This window comes from Molothrus aeneus, chromosome 8, assembly GCF_037042795.1.
Source record: "Molothrus aeneus isolate 106 chromosome 8, BPBGC_Maene_1.0, whole genome shotgun sequence".
NCBI lineage: Eukaryota > Metazoa > Chordata > Aves > Passeriformes > Icteridae > Molothrus > Molothrus aeneus.
In genome coordinates, this window is record NC_089653.1 from 8593661 (window position 1) to 8610930 (window position 17270).

The 17270-nt window shown below is 45.3% G+C and overlaps 1 protein-coding gene across 1 annotated transcript in view; it reads left to right on the plus strand.

Moving 5' to 3' along the window:
- Window positions 1-13581: 13581 nt before the first annotated feature.
- TLL2 (tolloid like 2) overlaps window positions 13582-17270 on the plus strand; it is a 37416-nt gene continuing 33727 nt past the window's right edge. The window contains exons 1-3 of the mRNA XM_066554330.1: window positions 13582-13639; window positions 16111-16281; window positions 17088-17205. Of these exons, the coding sequence (XP_066410427.1) occupies window positions 16176-16281; window positions 17088-17205 (224 nt within the window). The 5' untranslated portion in view covers window positions 13582-13639; window positions 16111-16175. The remainder of the gene's footprint in view (window positions 13640-16110; window positions 16282-17087; window positions 17206-17270) is intronic.

A 17270-nucleotide genomic window follows, 5' to 3' on the forward strand; every position in this document is an offset into this window, starting at 1 on the left:
AGGTCTCTTACAGCCATGGCTCGTGTGGTGTGTTTGGACCAGTCTCTGCACTTTTTACTGATGCATCACACAATGCTTTGCCTTGAGTGAACAGAGACGTCATCTCACTCACTTTCCCTTGTCCTCATCTCTAGCAGGTTTCATTTGTACCCCTGGGAGTGCAGCTGACAAAAGGGGCGGCCCCTGGCACTGTGATGCTTTCTGCAGAGCACACACAGAGGGATCTCTGTGGTCACCTGCCCTGTGAGGGGCTCTTGGCATGGGCAGGAAGGGTTGATTTTTCTCTTGTGAGGCTTGTTTGACACTCTTGTGAATTGTAAGAGGGTGGCCTACTTCAGCATGGTGGGGGATTGGGCTTCATTCTTCCCTGGGAGAAAATCCTACTCCCTGCTTTATTTCCAGTAGAAGAATGAAACCTCTGTACAGAAACAGCCTAAGACCCTTTATGAATGGAAGCCCTTGAATGATAACATTTCAGAGTTGCCTAAAGCTGTTAATCGGATTAGTGGTATAGCGGAGGAAGTCCTTGGTACCTATATACAGACACCCAGGCTCTTCCTGCAGGGAGCTGCCCTTCTGACCATGCTGTTAGTCATCCAGGCATTCTTCTGGCCCAGTGTTGTTCCCTTGTTCCCAGAAAATGCTGTTCAGCTGGAAGGAGAATGGAAAATTGTGCAGTTTGTCACTGCTGGGCTGTTTGTAGGTGTGCATCCTGATAGCTGGTGTGGAGCATCTGCAGTTGTCAGGCTCTGCAGGAGGGTTGAGGTTCCCATGTATTTAGGAGTGATTGGGACATGAGGTCCTCTGGATCCAGCATTGCACTGTTTGAGGGAAAGCTTTGCCTTGGCTGGTAAAGACAGAGACTGTCAGATGTTTCAAGTTTTCCCCTTCTTCACCCTCTCCCAGTAATTGTCTAGAAAATAGCTAGGTACTTCTCTGGGTCCTTGAGAGAGAGGGGCAGGGAATCAGAGAACTCTTTGGATTTTGCCATGAATCTCTGTCCTGAGCTTAATTTCACAGTATGAGTGTGCTTCAGGCATGTTTTCTCCAATTACTTCCTGCTTGCAGAAATGCCATGGTAATTTTTCAGAAACGAAATATTTGTGATCCTGCTTGAGAGGGGAATACTGTGAAGTTCAGTGTTTCCAAGCATTTTCTCAGTAAATATTGGAGTCAGTGTTTTATTCCTAGTATCTGAAAGCAATGGACCAAATAGCATTGTCTCCTTGGTAAAGTCGCAGAGCAGGACCGTGGTTCCTTCCATCTGAGGAATGCTGATTCAGAGCTCTCTGGTAATCCCATCAAAAACTGCTCATGTGGATTTTAGAGGTGGCTGTCTCCTTGGTGCCTTACTTCAGTGCTCCAGCAATGATGTTCATCTTTGGCTTTGTCTGGATTTCTCTGTGCAGTGTACCCAGATTCTTTTGTGTTAGTGGTCACATTGGGAATTGACGTTACACAGAGAATTGCATCATTTGTGTTATGTACTTAAAGTCTTCTGGAGTGCAGTGTATGACCTGATAGTCCTTATTCATGTGAGCAGTCTCATTTGCTCCAAAGGAGCTTCCTTCCTAAAAATTTATCAGGAAGAGTACAGCTCAAGCATCTGAAAACTGCAGTAGGTTTTCAATAGCATCTTGTGTGCAAACATCTGAATTTGATTACATTGTACAAGTGGAGTTTCCTTCAGGTCCTGTTGAGGGAAAGGCAGGCATGGTGGTGGTCTGTGGCTGAGTGGAACCCATTTAATCCAAGCAGTTGTTAAAGTCTGCATGTTGATCTGCAGTGACTTGGGTACAGCTCTGAGCTGTGTGAGGCTATTTGCATGCAGTGCAGATTAACTGTGAGTGGATGCCAGGAGATGTGCTCTACCAGGAGCTACCAACTAGTTCATTTCTTTCTAGACCCTTCCATGACACCCCTGAAGGTTTTTCCCAAAGTGCTGTCCTCCAACCCATTTTTAATTGTGATCATTACATGACTTCTGGGCTCATTTCCACAGGTCTCTCACCTCAGCTCTGTTTTACCTGAAACCTAGTTTTATTCTAATCAGTCACCTGGCAAAAGAGCTGTTTAAAGTTGAACATTTGACCTTTCTTTGAGTTAAGATTTTTCTAATTTTCCAGATTTTTTTTCCCTCATTGGCTGTTTTCCTTTGAACCTAAGTCGTAAACTGAGACTTGCTTGTGATTTTTTTGTTTGTTGCTTTATATTATAAGAAATTTTGCAGACCAAACTATGTCCTCCACATCACCTGCTCATCCTGCTATCACCATGTGTAATACCATATAAAATCTGCCTAACAAGGAATTTCTCCTCTTCCTTAAAAATGTTTTGCTGCCACAAACAATGAGGCATATTGTTAAAATGCAGACCTTACTGCCTCCCTATCTCTGTTTCTGTGGGATTAAGTTTAGGTGTTATGTTTACTATGAAAATCAGGTGTTCTCATGCAGTGGTGTTGAAATGGATGCCCTTAGGATTTGGACCTGTAGAGAGACAGTAATGGTTCAGAACATAATGAAATTAATTAATGAAATTAATCTGTTACCTGGAGATCTGCCAGTGAGTGCTATCTCAGCAAGCTCATGCATCACCGACTCCTAATCACTTTGATGAAAGATTTTTCAAAAAGTTTGCAGTTCTGAAAAGTTTCTCTTTTTTTTTAACTCTAGTGAAAATATTTGCTTTTACAATATAATTTAGTTTAGAAGAAATTTGACTGAAAGCTTTGAGGATTCATCTGCTGCAGTGGGAAAAAAAGAGAATTCAGAGACAGGCTGGGAAATTGCAGTGTCACCTCTCTTTTGGGCCCAAATGAGTCCAGTGGTACAAGGTGATTACCTACTGAAGCATTAGGCACAGAGCAAGGAGACCTTATTTTTTGCCATCCCTCTTAGGGGTATGTGCCTGTTTAATACTAACTGGCTTGATTTAAGTTTTTATGGGCATTTTGGGGATTATGAGGACTTTTCTGATACATTTTCCTTTTACCTAATTTTTTTTTTTTCATAGAGACAGTTTCTAGTCCTGAAAGGCACCTCTGTGAGTAAGAAGGGCAAGTTTGTCTCTTCAGGGTTTGGCAGCAGCAGATCAGAAGCTGAGGGTATCTGGCTGCCCTCACTGATGCCATGCTGTGCTGGGCTTGATGCTAAGAAGCTGACTCCACATCCCACTGTGGCCAAGAATGCTTTTCAAGAACAGTCCAAACAAATTTTCTTTACCTCTCATCCTGAGAGGTTTTGAGGCTCATGGCTTGAAGGCCCTGATGAGCCTTTCACACTGCCACAAATGACTGGCAGAAGAAATTCAAAGAGCATCTTTTCTTGCTAGAGTAATGCTTCAGATAACAGTGCAACTGGAAGAGGGGTATATTTGAGCCCAGGCTCTCTGCTGAAATTAGGAGAGACAGAGGCTGCTGTCAGTGACTGGAGGCTCTGACAGCAAATTCATGCCAGTAATTCTCTGACAAATGAGGCAGACAGGAGTTCTGCATTAGACCTTGTCTTAAGAGCAGGGACCTGGTTCACTGGCAGCAGCTCTGCTGTTCTTGAGTGTGCTGGGAAAATACAGTCAGCTGCCCTGCTGCCTCACCACATCTGCACATGGGCCCATCTGCAACAGGATGCTTTGCTTGTTCTTGTTTTAAGATGCTCATCTGTCTCTGGTTGCATTCTTGAGGAAAGGCAATCCCGTGTAAGCTGGATTTACTTGCTGGACAGGTTGCTGGGGTGCAGCTCTCCTGCTGAGAGTTGTGCTGCTCCAGGTGGAGAGCAGGACTTCTCCAGTGGAATGCTTAAGGTACTGGTGGCAGCACCAGCAGGGTTCTGCTGTTTCACTTTGTGAAAGCTTCCTCAGTGGAGGGGCTGTGGCCAGTAGTAGTGCTACACATTACACCAGAGTCCTCTTGAATGCTACTCATGTGTTTCTAGTGAAATTTAACTTAGTGCAAAATATACTTCTAGAAGACTGCAAAATCCAGGGATTTAGACCGTGACTAACTGAGATTCCAGGGACGATCTGATTTATGGATCTGAAAGCAAGACTGTTAAATTCAGCTGATTTGACAGATGCTTGCCACCTCAGCTGGTTTTCCCATTGTAACTCATATTTGGTCCTCTACTGTAATGTCACTCAGTTCAGGGTAGAAGGATTGGACTTCAGCATTGCTAGATTTCACAGAACCACAGAATCATAGCATTTAGGACTTCTTGGAGCCCAACTTTTAATTCATTTAGGCTTGGAGCAAGTCTCTGGGTTGTGCTAACTTAACCTGAGCTGTATTTGTCATAATTGGCCAGGAGCAATGCAAGTAACTGTGTACGTGCTGTAACGTAACCCACATCTGTGAACTCTCTGCAGGGGTCTGCTCTTTCCCTGGGAAATCTTTAGTGAAGGTTGCTTCCTCCTGTGTGAGTAGAGGAGCATCTTTGTTCCAGCAGACCTGTCTGAGGGCTCTGTCCAGCTGTCTGCATACCTCCTTTCAGTTTTCCACAACACTTGACATGCACTCTGGGGATGTCTCTTTGCAGTCCAGGCACATTTTTAACAGGAAGAGGAGCCTCAGGAGTGGAAAGGTAGGTGCCTAGAGCTGGCCTGATGCTGAGGTTTGGTTAGCTGTGCCAGATTATTTTCCTATGACTAGTCCAAATGTTTACCTCTGTGAGTCGATTCACTCAGGGGTTTTACCAGAGCAGAGAACCATGAAATGCATTTCCCACAGTTCTGTGGTTTGCTAAGGCAAAGCAGGAGCACCCCTTTGGAGGAGCTGAGTAAGTCCTCTAGGGCTGAGAGTGTTCTTGTTCCCTCTGCTTTTCAGAGTTATTCCCTGTCCCAAACCTGCCCTTCCATGCAATAAGCCAGTGATCTTCTCTTTGAAGAAAAGCAGATACTGTGCTTTTTTTTCTCCCAGCCTAGAGTCTTACATTCCTATTGCAACCTTCTCAGACTTGCCTGATTTTCTCTAGCATAGAGATAACTAAGCATAAATCCCATACCCTTAGCTGGTGGACCTTCTAATTCCCTCTGTAGTTAAGACTCTTCTGCTAGAAAATGCCTTTCTTAGGTTTGATATTTTCACACCAAGTGCTTTTCTTTGTGGGTTTCTGAGTGCCAGCTTGAAGTCTTTTCTGGAAATTATTGAGAGGGATTTCTCTCATCTTAGGGATGCACTTTTTCTAGTCACAGAACTAGAATCTGCCAGTCTGGTGCTTGATGGTAGGAGAGGAGGGAAGATCATCAAGTCAAGATGCCAAAGCATGGAGTGTGTATATGTGCAAAGGGGACTGATCTCCCTTGTAAGGCTGGAGAAGAAGCCCTGCATCAGGACAGCATGGCTGTCAGGAGTGGGGAAGTCAGGATGTTGGCCACACCTGCCTGTTCTCAGGGGCTGTCCAGTGCCTTCCTGTGCAGTGAGTGCTGCTTGAGATCTGCCTGAGTAGCAAGCAACAAGAGGTGCTAGAGTCTTTACTGGGTAACTCAGTATCACTCTTGTCAAATGCTTCGCTTCAGAAATTAAATAGCATGGATTTTGTTAATGAGCAATTAACGTTATTTAAGCACCCAAAAACATCTGCAGAAGCTATCCATTGATGCCATGGCTGAAGCTGCTTCCAAACAGTGTTTCTGTAGTTTCTTCCTGTTCAGTGTGGTGCCACCATCAGCTCTGGGCATGGCTGCTGCAGTGCTCCTGCACAGATGATGCTAAATCCCTGCTGCTCCATGCTTAACTATGCCAGGTTTAGGCTCCCAGCCCCACTACTTTCCTCATCTCAAAGGTCTCTTGGGCACATCTAAAGCACCTGGAAGTTGGTACTGGTTGGCACAATTAACCCTTTCAGGAGCTGGGATAATCATAGTGTAGGAACATTTATAACATATGATTTCTGTTTGCAACTGTCATGCTCATGATCGCTCTTAATTAAATTTTCATTTGCTCTCGTCTACAGCTGGTGTATCACATTTGGAGGCTGTTGCTTTTACTGATGCCAGAAGAGTCTGAATGGTCTTTTGTATTTAAGTGGATGTTATTAAATAGTTTTATATTAATTAACTGTGATGAAGGGAGCACATGGGCAAATGTACTTGAGGAGATCAGTTTATCCATATGGAAATTACATTGAAAGTTAAATCCATTACCCTAATTGTAAAATTCAACAGTGCTTAGCCAATAACTGTGGCATTGACTAAATCATGCATTTGTGCTTCAGAGCTGGGCAAATGCCTAATTTCCTTGAATATTTGCTCAAATGAAAAATTGTATTTGCCTCAATTGCATAAGCTGCCTCATCATTTCTGAGAGTGTTTTAGGCGCAAATGAGTTTGGAGGCAGAAACAGTCCCTGAAAGAGTAGGGTCTAATAAGCTCTGAGAGCAGTCATTGCAGGATGGTCACTCTGAAAGACTGGCTGGGCTGTCTTGACCCTCAGGCTCTCTACTTTCAAGCAGGAATCTGTGTCCACAAAATAAAAGTTGCTCGCACTGGTCAGAAAAATGTCTGGAAGGTCCAGGGAACAATCAATTGCCAAAATGGCTTGTTGGACAATAGCAAGCAACAAATAAATTAGAAGTTGTAAACTGCTCGTGGTTGATTCTGAGCAGAAAGGGGTTACATTTGTGGAATAAATGTGTTCACTTTGAGCCACTTGTTCAGGCTTAATTTGGAGACAAGGCTGATGCTTGTAGCTGCAGTGGACAAAACCCCTTTGCTGCAGCTCCCCTTTTCAAATGGTGAGGACAAAGTATTTATTCAGCTGTCAAGTGGGGAAAGAAAGCAAATTAGTTTTAGGCTGGAACACTGGACTGTGTTTGCTGTTGTATTTCTGAGGCCAGATGGTGACTTGGACAGCCCCAGGGAATGGGTAACAAGTTTCTTCAGGGCAAAGATCAGAAGCAAAAGGAAATATTCAGATTATGTTGCAGTTCCACTTCCTAGAGAGGAAAAGAGAGTGTGAGATGCATCAGGCTGTGTTAGGGAGGGGATTAGCCACTCCTTTTCTTCAGTTGTTGCTGAATCCTGGAGTCAGTTTGTGGTGGTGGGGGTTTGAGACCTCACTCCCCCTGCAAAGCACAGCTGTCCCTGGGAGGGACAGGGCAGCTCCCCCAGCACCCATGGGGCAGGGAGGAAAGGGCCTCTGCCCTCAGTCCTCAGCTCCCCCACAGCTCTTCCAATGACAGCAAGGGATTTGGGCACCTCTTCCACTGGGGAGGCAGGGAAGACCTTGTGGGAGGAGATAGTCTGAGGTTACCTAACAGTGACTACATTTGGCTTGTGCTCCCAGAGTGTTTTAAGTCCCACTTGTCTGGCTGCACTGCTGGCTCCTGCCTCAGTTTCCCTGGCTCGGCAGTTGGTTTCAGGTGCTCTTTAAATGGGCTGTGGTGGAGCTGGTAGGTAACCAAGCAGATGAAGTGTCTCAGCTATATCTGCTTAGGCTGCTCAGCTGCCTGTTGAACATGGTTCAGGCTCCCAGGGCATAAGAAGGTACCAAAAACTCTCCAAGAAGCTCCAGGACTGTGAGTGTCTGAATGTCTAGGCAGGAAGAAAGGTCTCTCTAGTGGCACAAAACATTCTTCATGGAAAGAGTTTTAATTCCATTCAAACATAATTTAGCTTCCCATGTAAGTGTTTTCTTTTTGAGTTAATTTTTATCCAGCATAAACAAAGGTGGGGGGAAAACAAGAGGATTAGGGAGCTGAAGGGGAGGAGTGGCCTGGCTGGGTTTCTGAGAGCAGCAGGCTCTCCCTGGAGCCCCAGCTGGAGCAGGGCAGGGAGCTGCTGCAGGGCAGCACAGGGAATACTGCATGGCCTTGTCCAGAGCGGCCTGGGCTGCACTGAGGCTGAAGAAATCAGAATTGCAGGTCAGAAGGAAAGGAATGTCAGCCAAGGGGGGCTGTGAGGTTGGTACTGTCCACTAGGACAGCAATGGGTGGACCCAAGCCAACTCTTACAGTTTCCTTATTGCCTGCAAGTTCACTTTCCTTCTGCCTTTTCCTTTCTGTTTCCTTCCAAAAGAGAGACAGGGAGGGAAGGTGGTTTTTGTGAATTGAGAGGAATGTAATAGTGAAGCAGACACCTGTTAGGAGTAGATCTTGATCCATCAGATTGACAAGAAATCAAGTGCAAGGGGGATGGGGACAGTTGGTACTATGCATTACTCAGTTATATGCTGGGAGGGGAGAAGTCTTACCCCATGTGTGAGGACCTGGCTGAATAACAGAGACACTCACATGGCCAGGATACTCATGTGCCCACTTTAGTATTTCATTTTCACTTGCTTCAGTAAAAGGGCTCTTTGTCACTGGAAGAAACCAGTGAAATGACACAGGTTGTAGGTAACTTTTTTCTTTCTTTTATCTCTCATTTATCTCTCTTTTTACCCTTGGGAACAGAAGTGATTGTTACAGCCCACTAGAAAACACCTCTTTCAGTCTTCAGTCCTTCCTTTTATCCAGAGAATGTTGGTCCTCTTAAGCATTAACTCTCAGTGGAGAGGTTGGGTCAGATTGTCCCCTTTCTTGCAATGCCTTCTTTAAAAACCAGATGCATCACAGTATAAAAGCAATGTTGCCACTTCCAGAAGAGCAGGCAGTATCCAGGGAAAATACAGAATGTTTGGGAATGGTGCTGCCTGCACTTCTGCTCTGCCAGCCATCCCACTCCAAATACAGCTGGCCAGCAGAAGATTTTGGTCCGTGCTTTGCAGCTGATGTCTGTGGCAGCCCTGGGTTTGCTTAGCTGCACTCACCTTCCTCCTCTCATGAACTTCCCTGTGAGGCCACTGTCCTCCTTCCCTGCACCAGCATTCACAGCTGATGTGGAGATGACACATCTGCCTGTCAAGCCTCTGGACCTTGGGACTTTCCTGAGTTATTGCAGCTAGTCAGCTTACTCTGAATAGGAAAAACAGATTCCTGCAGGGAATTTGGGGCTCAGAATTCTTCCTTTCTTTAATTTATTTTTCTTTAAGTAAATTGAGGGAGCTTCAGCTATTCCACTGACAGGAAATGCTGAAGGATATATCTCAAATCGTTTGCTCAGATCTCCAGGGTACGGGGATTTATGAAAGGTTTTTGCTATAGACTCTCCACCAGCTCTGGGAAACATCTGTTCTGCATTCTGAATTCATTTTCCCAGCAGAAATTGTTTTAATAAAATCATCACTTTTTCTGTGCTTAGAAAACCCAGTGAAATAAAGTTTTTTCCTATGCTAAACAGTTCTTGACCACTGGTTAATGAAGTTAAAAAGTGCATGTTTGCATTGTTTGACTTACCCTGTTTTTCCAGGAGCTTCTCTGATGGTCATAATATGACAGAACTGACCAGAACTGAAGCTCTAAAGAGTGACTAGTGTTTCATGTTGGTTTTGTTGGTGCTTCATTGCAGTCTCTGTTTGAAACCCAGTCTCTAAGCCATGCCATGTGAATAGCCTGTATATTGAGTGAGACTATGAAAGCAGGGTGTTCTAATGCATAAGGTAGGGGAGGTGAAGTTGTTAATAATTTTTCAAAAGTATTTTTTTAATCACTGTGTTGTGTCCCAGCTCTGAAATGGCCTTTTCTCCACAGTAAGATATATTAGAAAAAGTCTTGCTGTGATTTGATTCACCTGAGAGCAAATAATTATGTGCACAGCCAAGTTACTCTGTGCTAAATCAGAAAAATTGGAAAATCTGTTAAAGTCCTCAGTGCTCACTGTGGACTCCTTTGTCCTCAGCAGAGGTGATGAGCATATGGGTGGTAGCTATCTTCAAAGTTCAGCTGTGGAACCCTTTCTCTGTGTGGACAGCAATCAGGAAAGGGAAAGGAAAACTCTGTGAACATGAAAAGATTCTTCATTGGTCTGGAGAGGAAAAAGTATCCTGGCTTGGACCTGTTCTGAAACAGGTTTTGATTTTAATGGGAACTTTTACAATTTGGAAAAAAGGGTGGTGTTGCAAGCTTCATCCCATCCAATTTCCTGTGTAAGAATATTCTGTGTTCTCAGACTGCAATTTTTGTTTTAGATGAACATTATAGAATAGGCATCATTTGAAAATGAAGTTGGACTCGGGATAGACTGATGTTTCTCCTTTGCTTTCAGTTGGGTAACTCATCTTGCCTCAGAGTAGCATTTTCCAATGCAAGCTGAAAGACAGATGGTGCTAAAATGTTTTGGAAGTCAGCGGCCCCTCAAGCAGCTTTGAGATCTTAAATGGACCCAATAGGAGGGTGGTAGATATTTCTGGGCCAATTACATGCATTCTGATTCACCAGCAGGCTTCTTCACTCCTTTGCCTGGCTTTCCTCTTCCTTTTTCAGACAAGAATCCCTTCATGGTCCATAAACAGGTGGAAGAAGCACAGAAGCTTTAGTTGGCCAGAGATCTGATTGTCCCCTCTTTGGTGATTCAGACTACCTGGGCTTAAGCAAAAAAGCCAAACCAGACCATGCACAGCAATAAATACCTTCAATCCTAAATTGCATCTTGTAGAAGGCACATTTTCAGGTCTGATGTATTGCAACTTCTCCAAGTCCCACCCTCTCTTACTGGAAGTGAGGGTTCTGAATGGAGTCTGCTTCCTGCTCCTCCTTCAGCCTGCACAGCTCTTGCCTGTGCTAGTGGTGCAAGGGAACTACAAACAGTATAGCTTTGGTGGCATGCTTTGTGCACTCTCTCTTAATATCTCGTCCTTTATTTTGGTTTCAGCTGAACAACTTGGACTTCATTTAACAAAATTGGATTTTCATTTTCCTCTCCTGGGAGAGTGAGAGAAACTGCTTTCTTCACAGCAGTGCCCCAGCCTGCTGCTTTCTGCTTCGCTGGACCCTTACTTACCGCCTTAGGCTGCTTCCAGCTCCTGAAAACAATTTATACACCTGTTCTTCAGCCATGCTTGCAGACATGGTGGATTTATCTCAGATGTGTGGTTCTTTCGAGCTACTGGACATTTCCTTCAGTTAGCCAAGGTCCCTTGGCAGTGCTGGTCTGTGAGAAACAGAAAAACAAATTGTTGTACAAATGCACTGTAGGTAGAAAGTGAAATATTCCCCAGCCTGGGTAAAGAATCTCTTCTGTGTCTCTGCCAGGTCATGCACAGAAGCTAAGTTACCTGGTCAGGGACTCCAGCAGTGTCCTGCTGGGGTTGCAGCTGTTAAGTGGGACAAATTATTAGGAAGAATTGAATTACAAAAATGTGGAGGTTAAGAGGGTTTAGGAGATCTAGTACAGCTCTGTGCATGGAGACATGACCCAACAAATTCTGTGTTTTCAACTGACTGTGGGAGAAGCATACAAAACTCAGGCTGAAGAATGATGGGTGCTGGTCTAGCACAGCAGTGGGTGGAAAGTAGTGAGGATGAAAGTGATCTTGGGGGGCTTGTTAACTGCTGGAAATCCATTAAATTCAATGTCATGTCTTTGTGGGATACCAATCCTGCTTTTATTGGCTTTCCACAGAGCACCATGTCAAACAGGAAATCTCCCTTCTTCTCCTCAGTGCTTCCAATGATAATGGGCTTCAGTACATACCCTGGGCGTTTCATGCTCTGGAGCAGTAACACTGGAATATGTTCTGCTTCTGGGTGTGACAGAGTAGTCTGACAGAGAGGTACCACTTCAGGAATGTGTTGAGGGGACAGCAGAACCTACACATTATCTGCAATCTATGTGCAGCTGCTTCCAGATACAAGGTGCATTTCTTGGCTTCCTTATTTATTGTTAATGGCCAATCTCTTCTTCTGGGATCCCTCTCTTGGAAAGAATCAGAAAAGGACTAAATGTCTGTCCAGTGACTTTAATTTTTGGGATATCTTTAGGCATCATGATGATAAGAAATGTCTAAAAACTCAAGTGAATCAGAAAAGGGTCTTCTAAAATGTTCACGTTTGTTTCCAAACACCTTTGTGTGACACAAGGCTGTGGGTGCTCCCTGTCTGTATGAGTGAGATTAGAGTTTGAAAATATCTGGTATATGTGCACCCCCATATCTGGCCTTTGTGTAGTGCTCTCCCTTTTCACGGGCTACTATAAGACAAAATATGCAAAGATGTTGTAGATTTCATTAGTCACACTAGTTTATTCAAAGCCCCTTTTTGCATAAGAAACCAAGGCCTGTGCTGATCTCTGGGAAAGAATGTGCTCAGAGCTCGGAAAAGCCGTGTGCTCCAACGGCACCGGCGTGGCAGAGGTCAGCGGCTTGGGCAGAGCAGAGGGGCCGGCTCCAGGGGTTGGTGCCATCATTTGCAATTCAATCCCATGCAGCTCCCTCTTAGGAGAACAATTCACTAAATACAGAGTTGTTCTTTTTCCCTAATTCACCATATAATTCACCTCCTAAGTTCAATTAAGAAGCAATCTGTTTGTGACTGGAAGCAAGCTGCATTTATTTAGAAATACAAAATTATCCTTTGCCTCAGCAAAGACTGCATGCCTTAATAATTCTGGTGATGAATGGCTAGTTGGGGTTTCCTTTAAATGGAATGAGATATTGTGTGAAGAATAGCATACTTTGCAGGGGTGGGGGTGGGAGAAGTCCTGGGGATGTAAAACTGAGGAGAGGAACTTTTGTTGAGCTTGGGCTTAAGGAAGTGAGGAGGACTGGGCATGAAAGAAAACAAAGGGACATCTTGGGATGGGACATTGAAGCTGGAAAAGAGTGATAGAGTTCAGAGCAATCCATCTTGTTGAATCAGGCTTGTTCCTGTTCACACATCTAATGGCTTTTGTCCAGCCAAGCTCTGTTAAACTATGGCACTTCCTTTGGGAGACAAACCCCTGATTTACTGTGTCTCTTGGACCAGGAAGCTCTAACCTATAGCCAGCTGGAAGTCTGGGTATTTTATTTTCTTCTGAATTGTTTTGTAACTATCTTTCATCATAATCTTCCTGATACTCATACTTCCTGATAATCTTCCTACTCAGTTACAGTAGTGTAATGTTGGAGATTTGTTACCATCCTCTCAGTCCTTCTCCAAGTTGCCAGAGATGTCCTTGCCCTGTTGGACAGGCTGGAGAAGGATTTGCTAGAAGCCAGCTCCAGAGCAAAGGAGAGTTTTCCAGCTGGCAAAGCAAGACTGCTTCAGTGACTGGAAGGTGTCCAGCTGTCCTGGAAGTGAGACATCCCTCTTGGAAGTGTCCACACTGCATCCAGCAGTGCTGTATGATGAGCAGTGTATTTTTTTCTGCATGTGGTGGTTCACCATGCTTTTCGTGCTTTATCTTGCCACCAAGACTACAGAAACTTGCTCTTGCAATACCTCTGCAGAGATCAGCTCATTCAGCTCCTGCTCTCATTAAATCTCCATGAAATAAGCCTTCCCTAGAAGAGACTTTCTGCTTATTCAGCATGTGGAGAAACTTAGGCATGGTATGGTAATGAGTTGCAAAGTGTCACCGTAGGCTAGGAACAGATCTAGGAAAAGTGTCTGACTTTATCAAGGGTTTAGTCCCTTCTCCCTGAACAGGGAAAGCAGACAGTTTGTGTGGCCAGCAGACCCCCAACTGGCATTACTGATAGCTGCTGTCCTTTCCACATCAGAGCTCTGCCAGCCAGCTCACCAGAGATGAGTCTCTGCTCTTTTTTCCTTTGCAGGAGGCCTGGGAGAAGAGGTGTCAACTGAAAATGCCACTTCAACCGATCACAGTGACAAAGCAGTTAAAAAGGGTAATGTGGTACCCCACCCCGACCTTTGGGTATCTTTTATTTACTTTTTTTACCCTCTGTAAAAACATATTTTGTACTGATTTGTACATGTGTGTGCCTCCATGCCTGGGAGATCAGCCCTGCCCAGGCATTCTTTGCTGTTGGTGAACTCTCTGAAGGGGTGGGTTTGCCTTATGTAATGTGGTGGGTTGACCCCAGAAGCCAAGCACCCAGTCACTATTCCCCTCCTCCAGCAGGAGAGGTGAGAAAGCAGGAAAAGCAAGAGTGAGAAAACCCATTGGTTGAGATAAAGACAGTTTAATAAGTGAATGAAAGGGGAAAAAATAACCACAGTGATACAGAGGCAACAGCTCACCCTTACCCACAAGCAGCCCCTGCTAGAAGAATGTGTCAGGCCACTCCAGGGAGGAGAATTTAACAAATTTCAGTTGTGAAAGGCAGAAAAGTACCTACTAAGGAGCAGTCAAGAGCTGTTGTGGACTGGTGAGGAGAACTTGCCCAAGAGCGTGTGCTGCTGGCGAGGAATGGAGGTGTTGTGGCACAGAAGTGTGGACCCAGAGTCCCCTGTGCGGAGCTGCTGCTGCACCAGGCACAAGAGAGCCCAGGGCAGACACCTCCTCACTTGGGTTTGCTATCAGGAGCTGACCATGTGCAAATCCACCGAGATTTTGGGCAGGCACAGGAGCAGTTTGTGAATAGAAGACAAGACTACTTCTATCCTGAGACCCTCTCACTTCTTCTAGCTGTGGCCCTTTTAATGCCAATGTTTGTGCTGGTGCCTGGTACCAGCAGTACCAGGTGTAGGCAGGAGGGTGGTTCTTCCTTTTTTGGGAGAACCCCCAACCTTAGAGCATCTGCCTTCCAGGATCCAGCAGCTGGCTTGGAGATGGGCAGCTTCTGAAATGGCAGGAAGGTGCTTAGGAGTAAGAGGAACAAAAGGCAAATTCCAGTTTTTGTCCTGCAGCTCAGAGCAAGGTCTTCAGCAGGAAGGGCTTGACCTGGTGAAGCAGGAGGGAGGGTTTAAAGTTCATTCTTTTCATTCCCTTATACTGCCTGGATTTCCTTCCCATTGTATTGATCCCCTCAGCCTTGACAGTAGTGGTTTGCTTACTGGTGCTTCAGCTGGAGGGATGAATAGGGGAAGAGGCTCTCAGCAGCCCCCCTGGTCACTAGAGGAAGGTCTTAGCAGGACCTGTGCTTTTTAATAACCCAGCAGCCCATGTCTCTGACTTGGAAAGCAAAGCTGTAGCCAGTCTTGCTGATTTACATACAAATTGCCATCCCCTTGGGCTTCACAGCAGTCTGCTGTGGGCCACTGTCAGTGGTGCTACTCCTCAGAGCGACAAAGATGTTCACCTTGGAGTGACCCTTGAGGCCAGCACTTGCTGAAGGCATAGCAACCCCTGCACTCTGTTATTCCTTTGCCCTAGTCCAGCTGATGAGTTGGCTGAGCAGCACAGGGAGCTTATCTAAGCAGTGGTGTCTGCACAGAGAGGTTTGTAAAGCTCAGCTGAACTGAGGCTGCTTTGAGGGTTTGAGTTGCCCATGGCACCTCAATTAGGGGGTGAACAACCAGGAAGCTTGGAGTAAAGGTGCCAGCACATTAAAAGTGCAACTCGTGTAGGCATAAACCAGTATCTGAGCAGATACTGAGCAGCAGCACAAATGCAGGGCAAGCGACAGGGTCTGCCTAGAAGCCAGTATGAATCCTCTTGCGGGTTTCAAAGCCGGTGCTGAACACAACACAGACAGGGCTCCTGTACCCTTTGTAACAAGAAATGTGTTCTGCTTTCCTTTTTGTATTTTTGCTCCTTTTCATTAAAATGAAGAGATTCAGCATGGATGGAGATCTGCACTTCTGTTTTTCCCATCCTGAGCATCCTCCTCCAACAGAGACTGTCCCATCTTTATAGATTTCCAAACCACCCAAGACCTCGTATGTGAAACCAAACTAATACTTTTCAGTACAGATTTCAGAGTTAGGAGTCTGTCACCTTCTTCCAAGGCCAGCTCAAACGAGTAGTTGTTGCTGTGAAGCTGTTCATAATAGAATAAACCATTCTCTGCAGATGAGTGGATAGACAGGGCAGATTGAGAATGTACAGTGACATCTAAGCTTGATTTCCACCTTCTGTTCCCCTTGAGTACTGTGTCCCCATCTGTGATGTTGCTGTTGCAGAGAAGGAGTGGCTAGAGACAGGGAAGGATGTACTTTGACATCCTAATGGGAGAGCAGCTTTGGCATGGTGCATATGGAGGCTCCAAAACAAGAAGGGACAGTTTTCTATAGATTAGCAGTCTCAAAGTCCCAAAAAAATCACTGGCTCACTGGCAAATCAGGTTATGACTTCTGGTTTGGTTTAACACCTTGCTTTTTCTTTTTATCTTTTTTCTGAAGCTCCAGGGTATTGCCTGGTGGCTGCAGGTGGAACTAAAGAGGATTTAAACAGTGTTGCCACTCTGTCTTGCAGACGGCAGGCAGAACACAACGCTTGCAGGGAGCCCGAGGAGGAAGGAGCACACAGATGAGCCTGGGATGGATGCACACCCCTCTGCCAGAGTGCGCAGGGCAACCACGGCCAGGGCCGAGAGGATCTGGCCAGGGGGGGTCATCCCCTATGTGATCGGAGGAAATTTCACTGGTCAGTGGTGAAAACACTGCTTTCTCTTTGCCATGGGGTTTGTGTCTCAAACTGTGCAGGAAATCTCTGGAGCAGGGTTATCCCACAGACTCAGGTATCCTTGGGAATCTGTCTGCTGAGGTAGGGTGGGAATGATTGCACGAGGAGTTGTGCACTGTGGAAGCCTGAAGCTGACGTGTGCACTGAGATGGTTCTTCTCTTGGGGTCCAAGAAGTACTTGAGTGACTGAGTCACTTTTCTTTAAAGGCCAGCACCTGTGCGCCATGCTTGCCCCCCCTGTTTTTCCAGAAGAGAATTCTCTCTGCTGTTGGAAGAGCAGGAGCAGAAGTACTCTGGGGTCCTCACAATAACTTTGCCTTAGTTTTGAGGAGCATCTGTAGCACTCATGAGATTCCTGGGTCTTGAAAGATGGGCATGATCATTAATTCATGTCGTGAGAGCAAATTTGGCACATCACTTAGTAGCTGGTGTTCAGATCAGACCACCTGGCAGCTCTGCCAGAATGGCCTGTACCTAGAAAGGTGACGTGTTTTATATTCGCAAATATTGATGTACTTAATCTGTAAAGTTTTCTACCTATTTAATTAGAGCAGTAAATTCATCAGATACAAGGAGAGAAAAGATGATACAGAAAGGTAATGATATAGCTGGAAGTGGGCCCTAGAGTCCAAGAGGTGTCTACAGTATAAGGTTGGCTGTTTGAAAGGTTAACTGTTCCCATATCCAGATGAAATCTGATGAAATCCATTAGAGATTTTCCTGAAAGCCAGGCCTTCACTGTTTGCTACTCTTGGTTTCCTTTCCAGGAACCCAAAGAGCTATCTTTAAGCAAGCAATGAGGCACTGGGAGAAGCACACTTGTGTGACCTTTGTGGAGAGAACTGATGAAGAGAGCTTCATTGTGTTCACATACAGAACATGTGGGTAAGTGACGCACACATTCCCTGCAGCGCTCTATTGCAAACAGCACTTTCAGTCACACCTGGCTT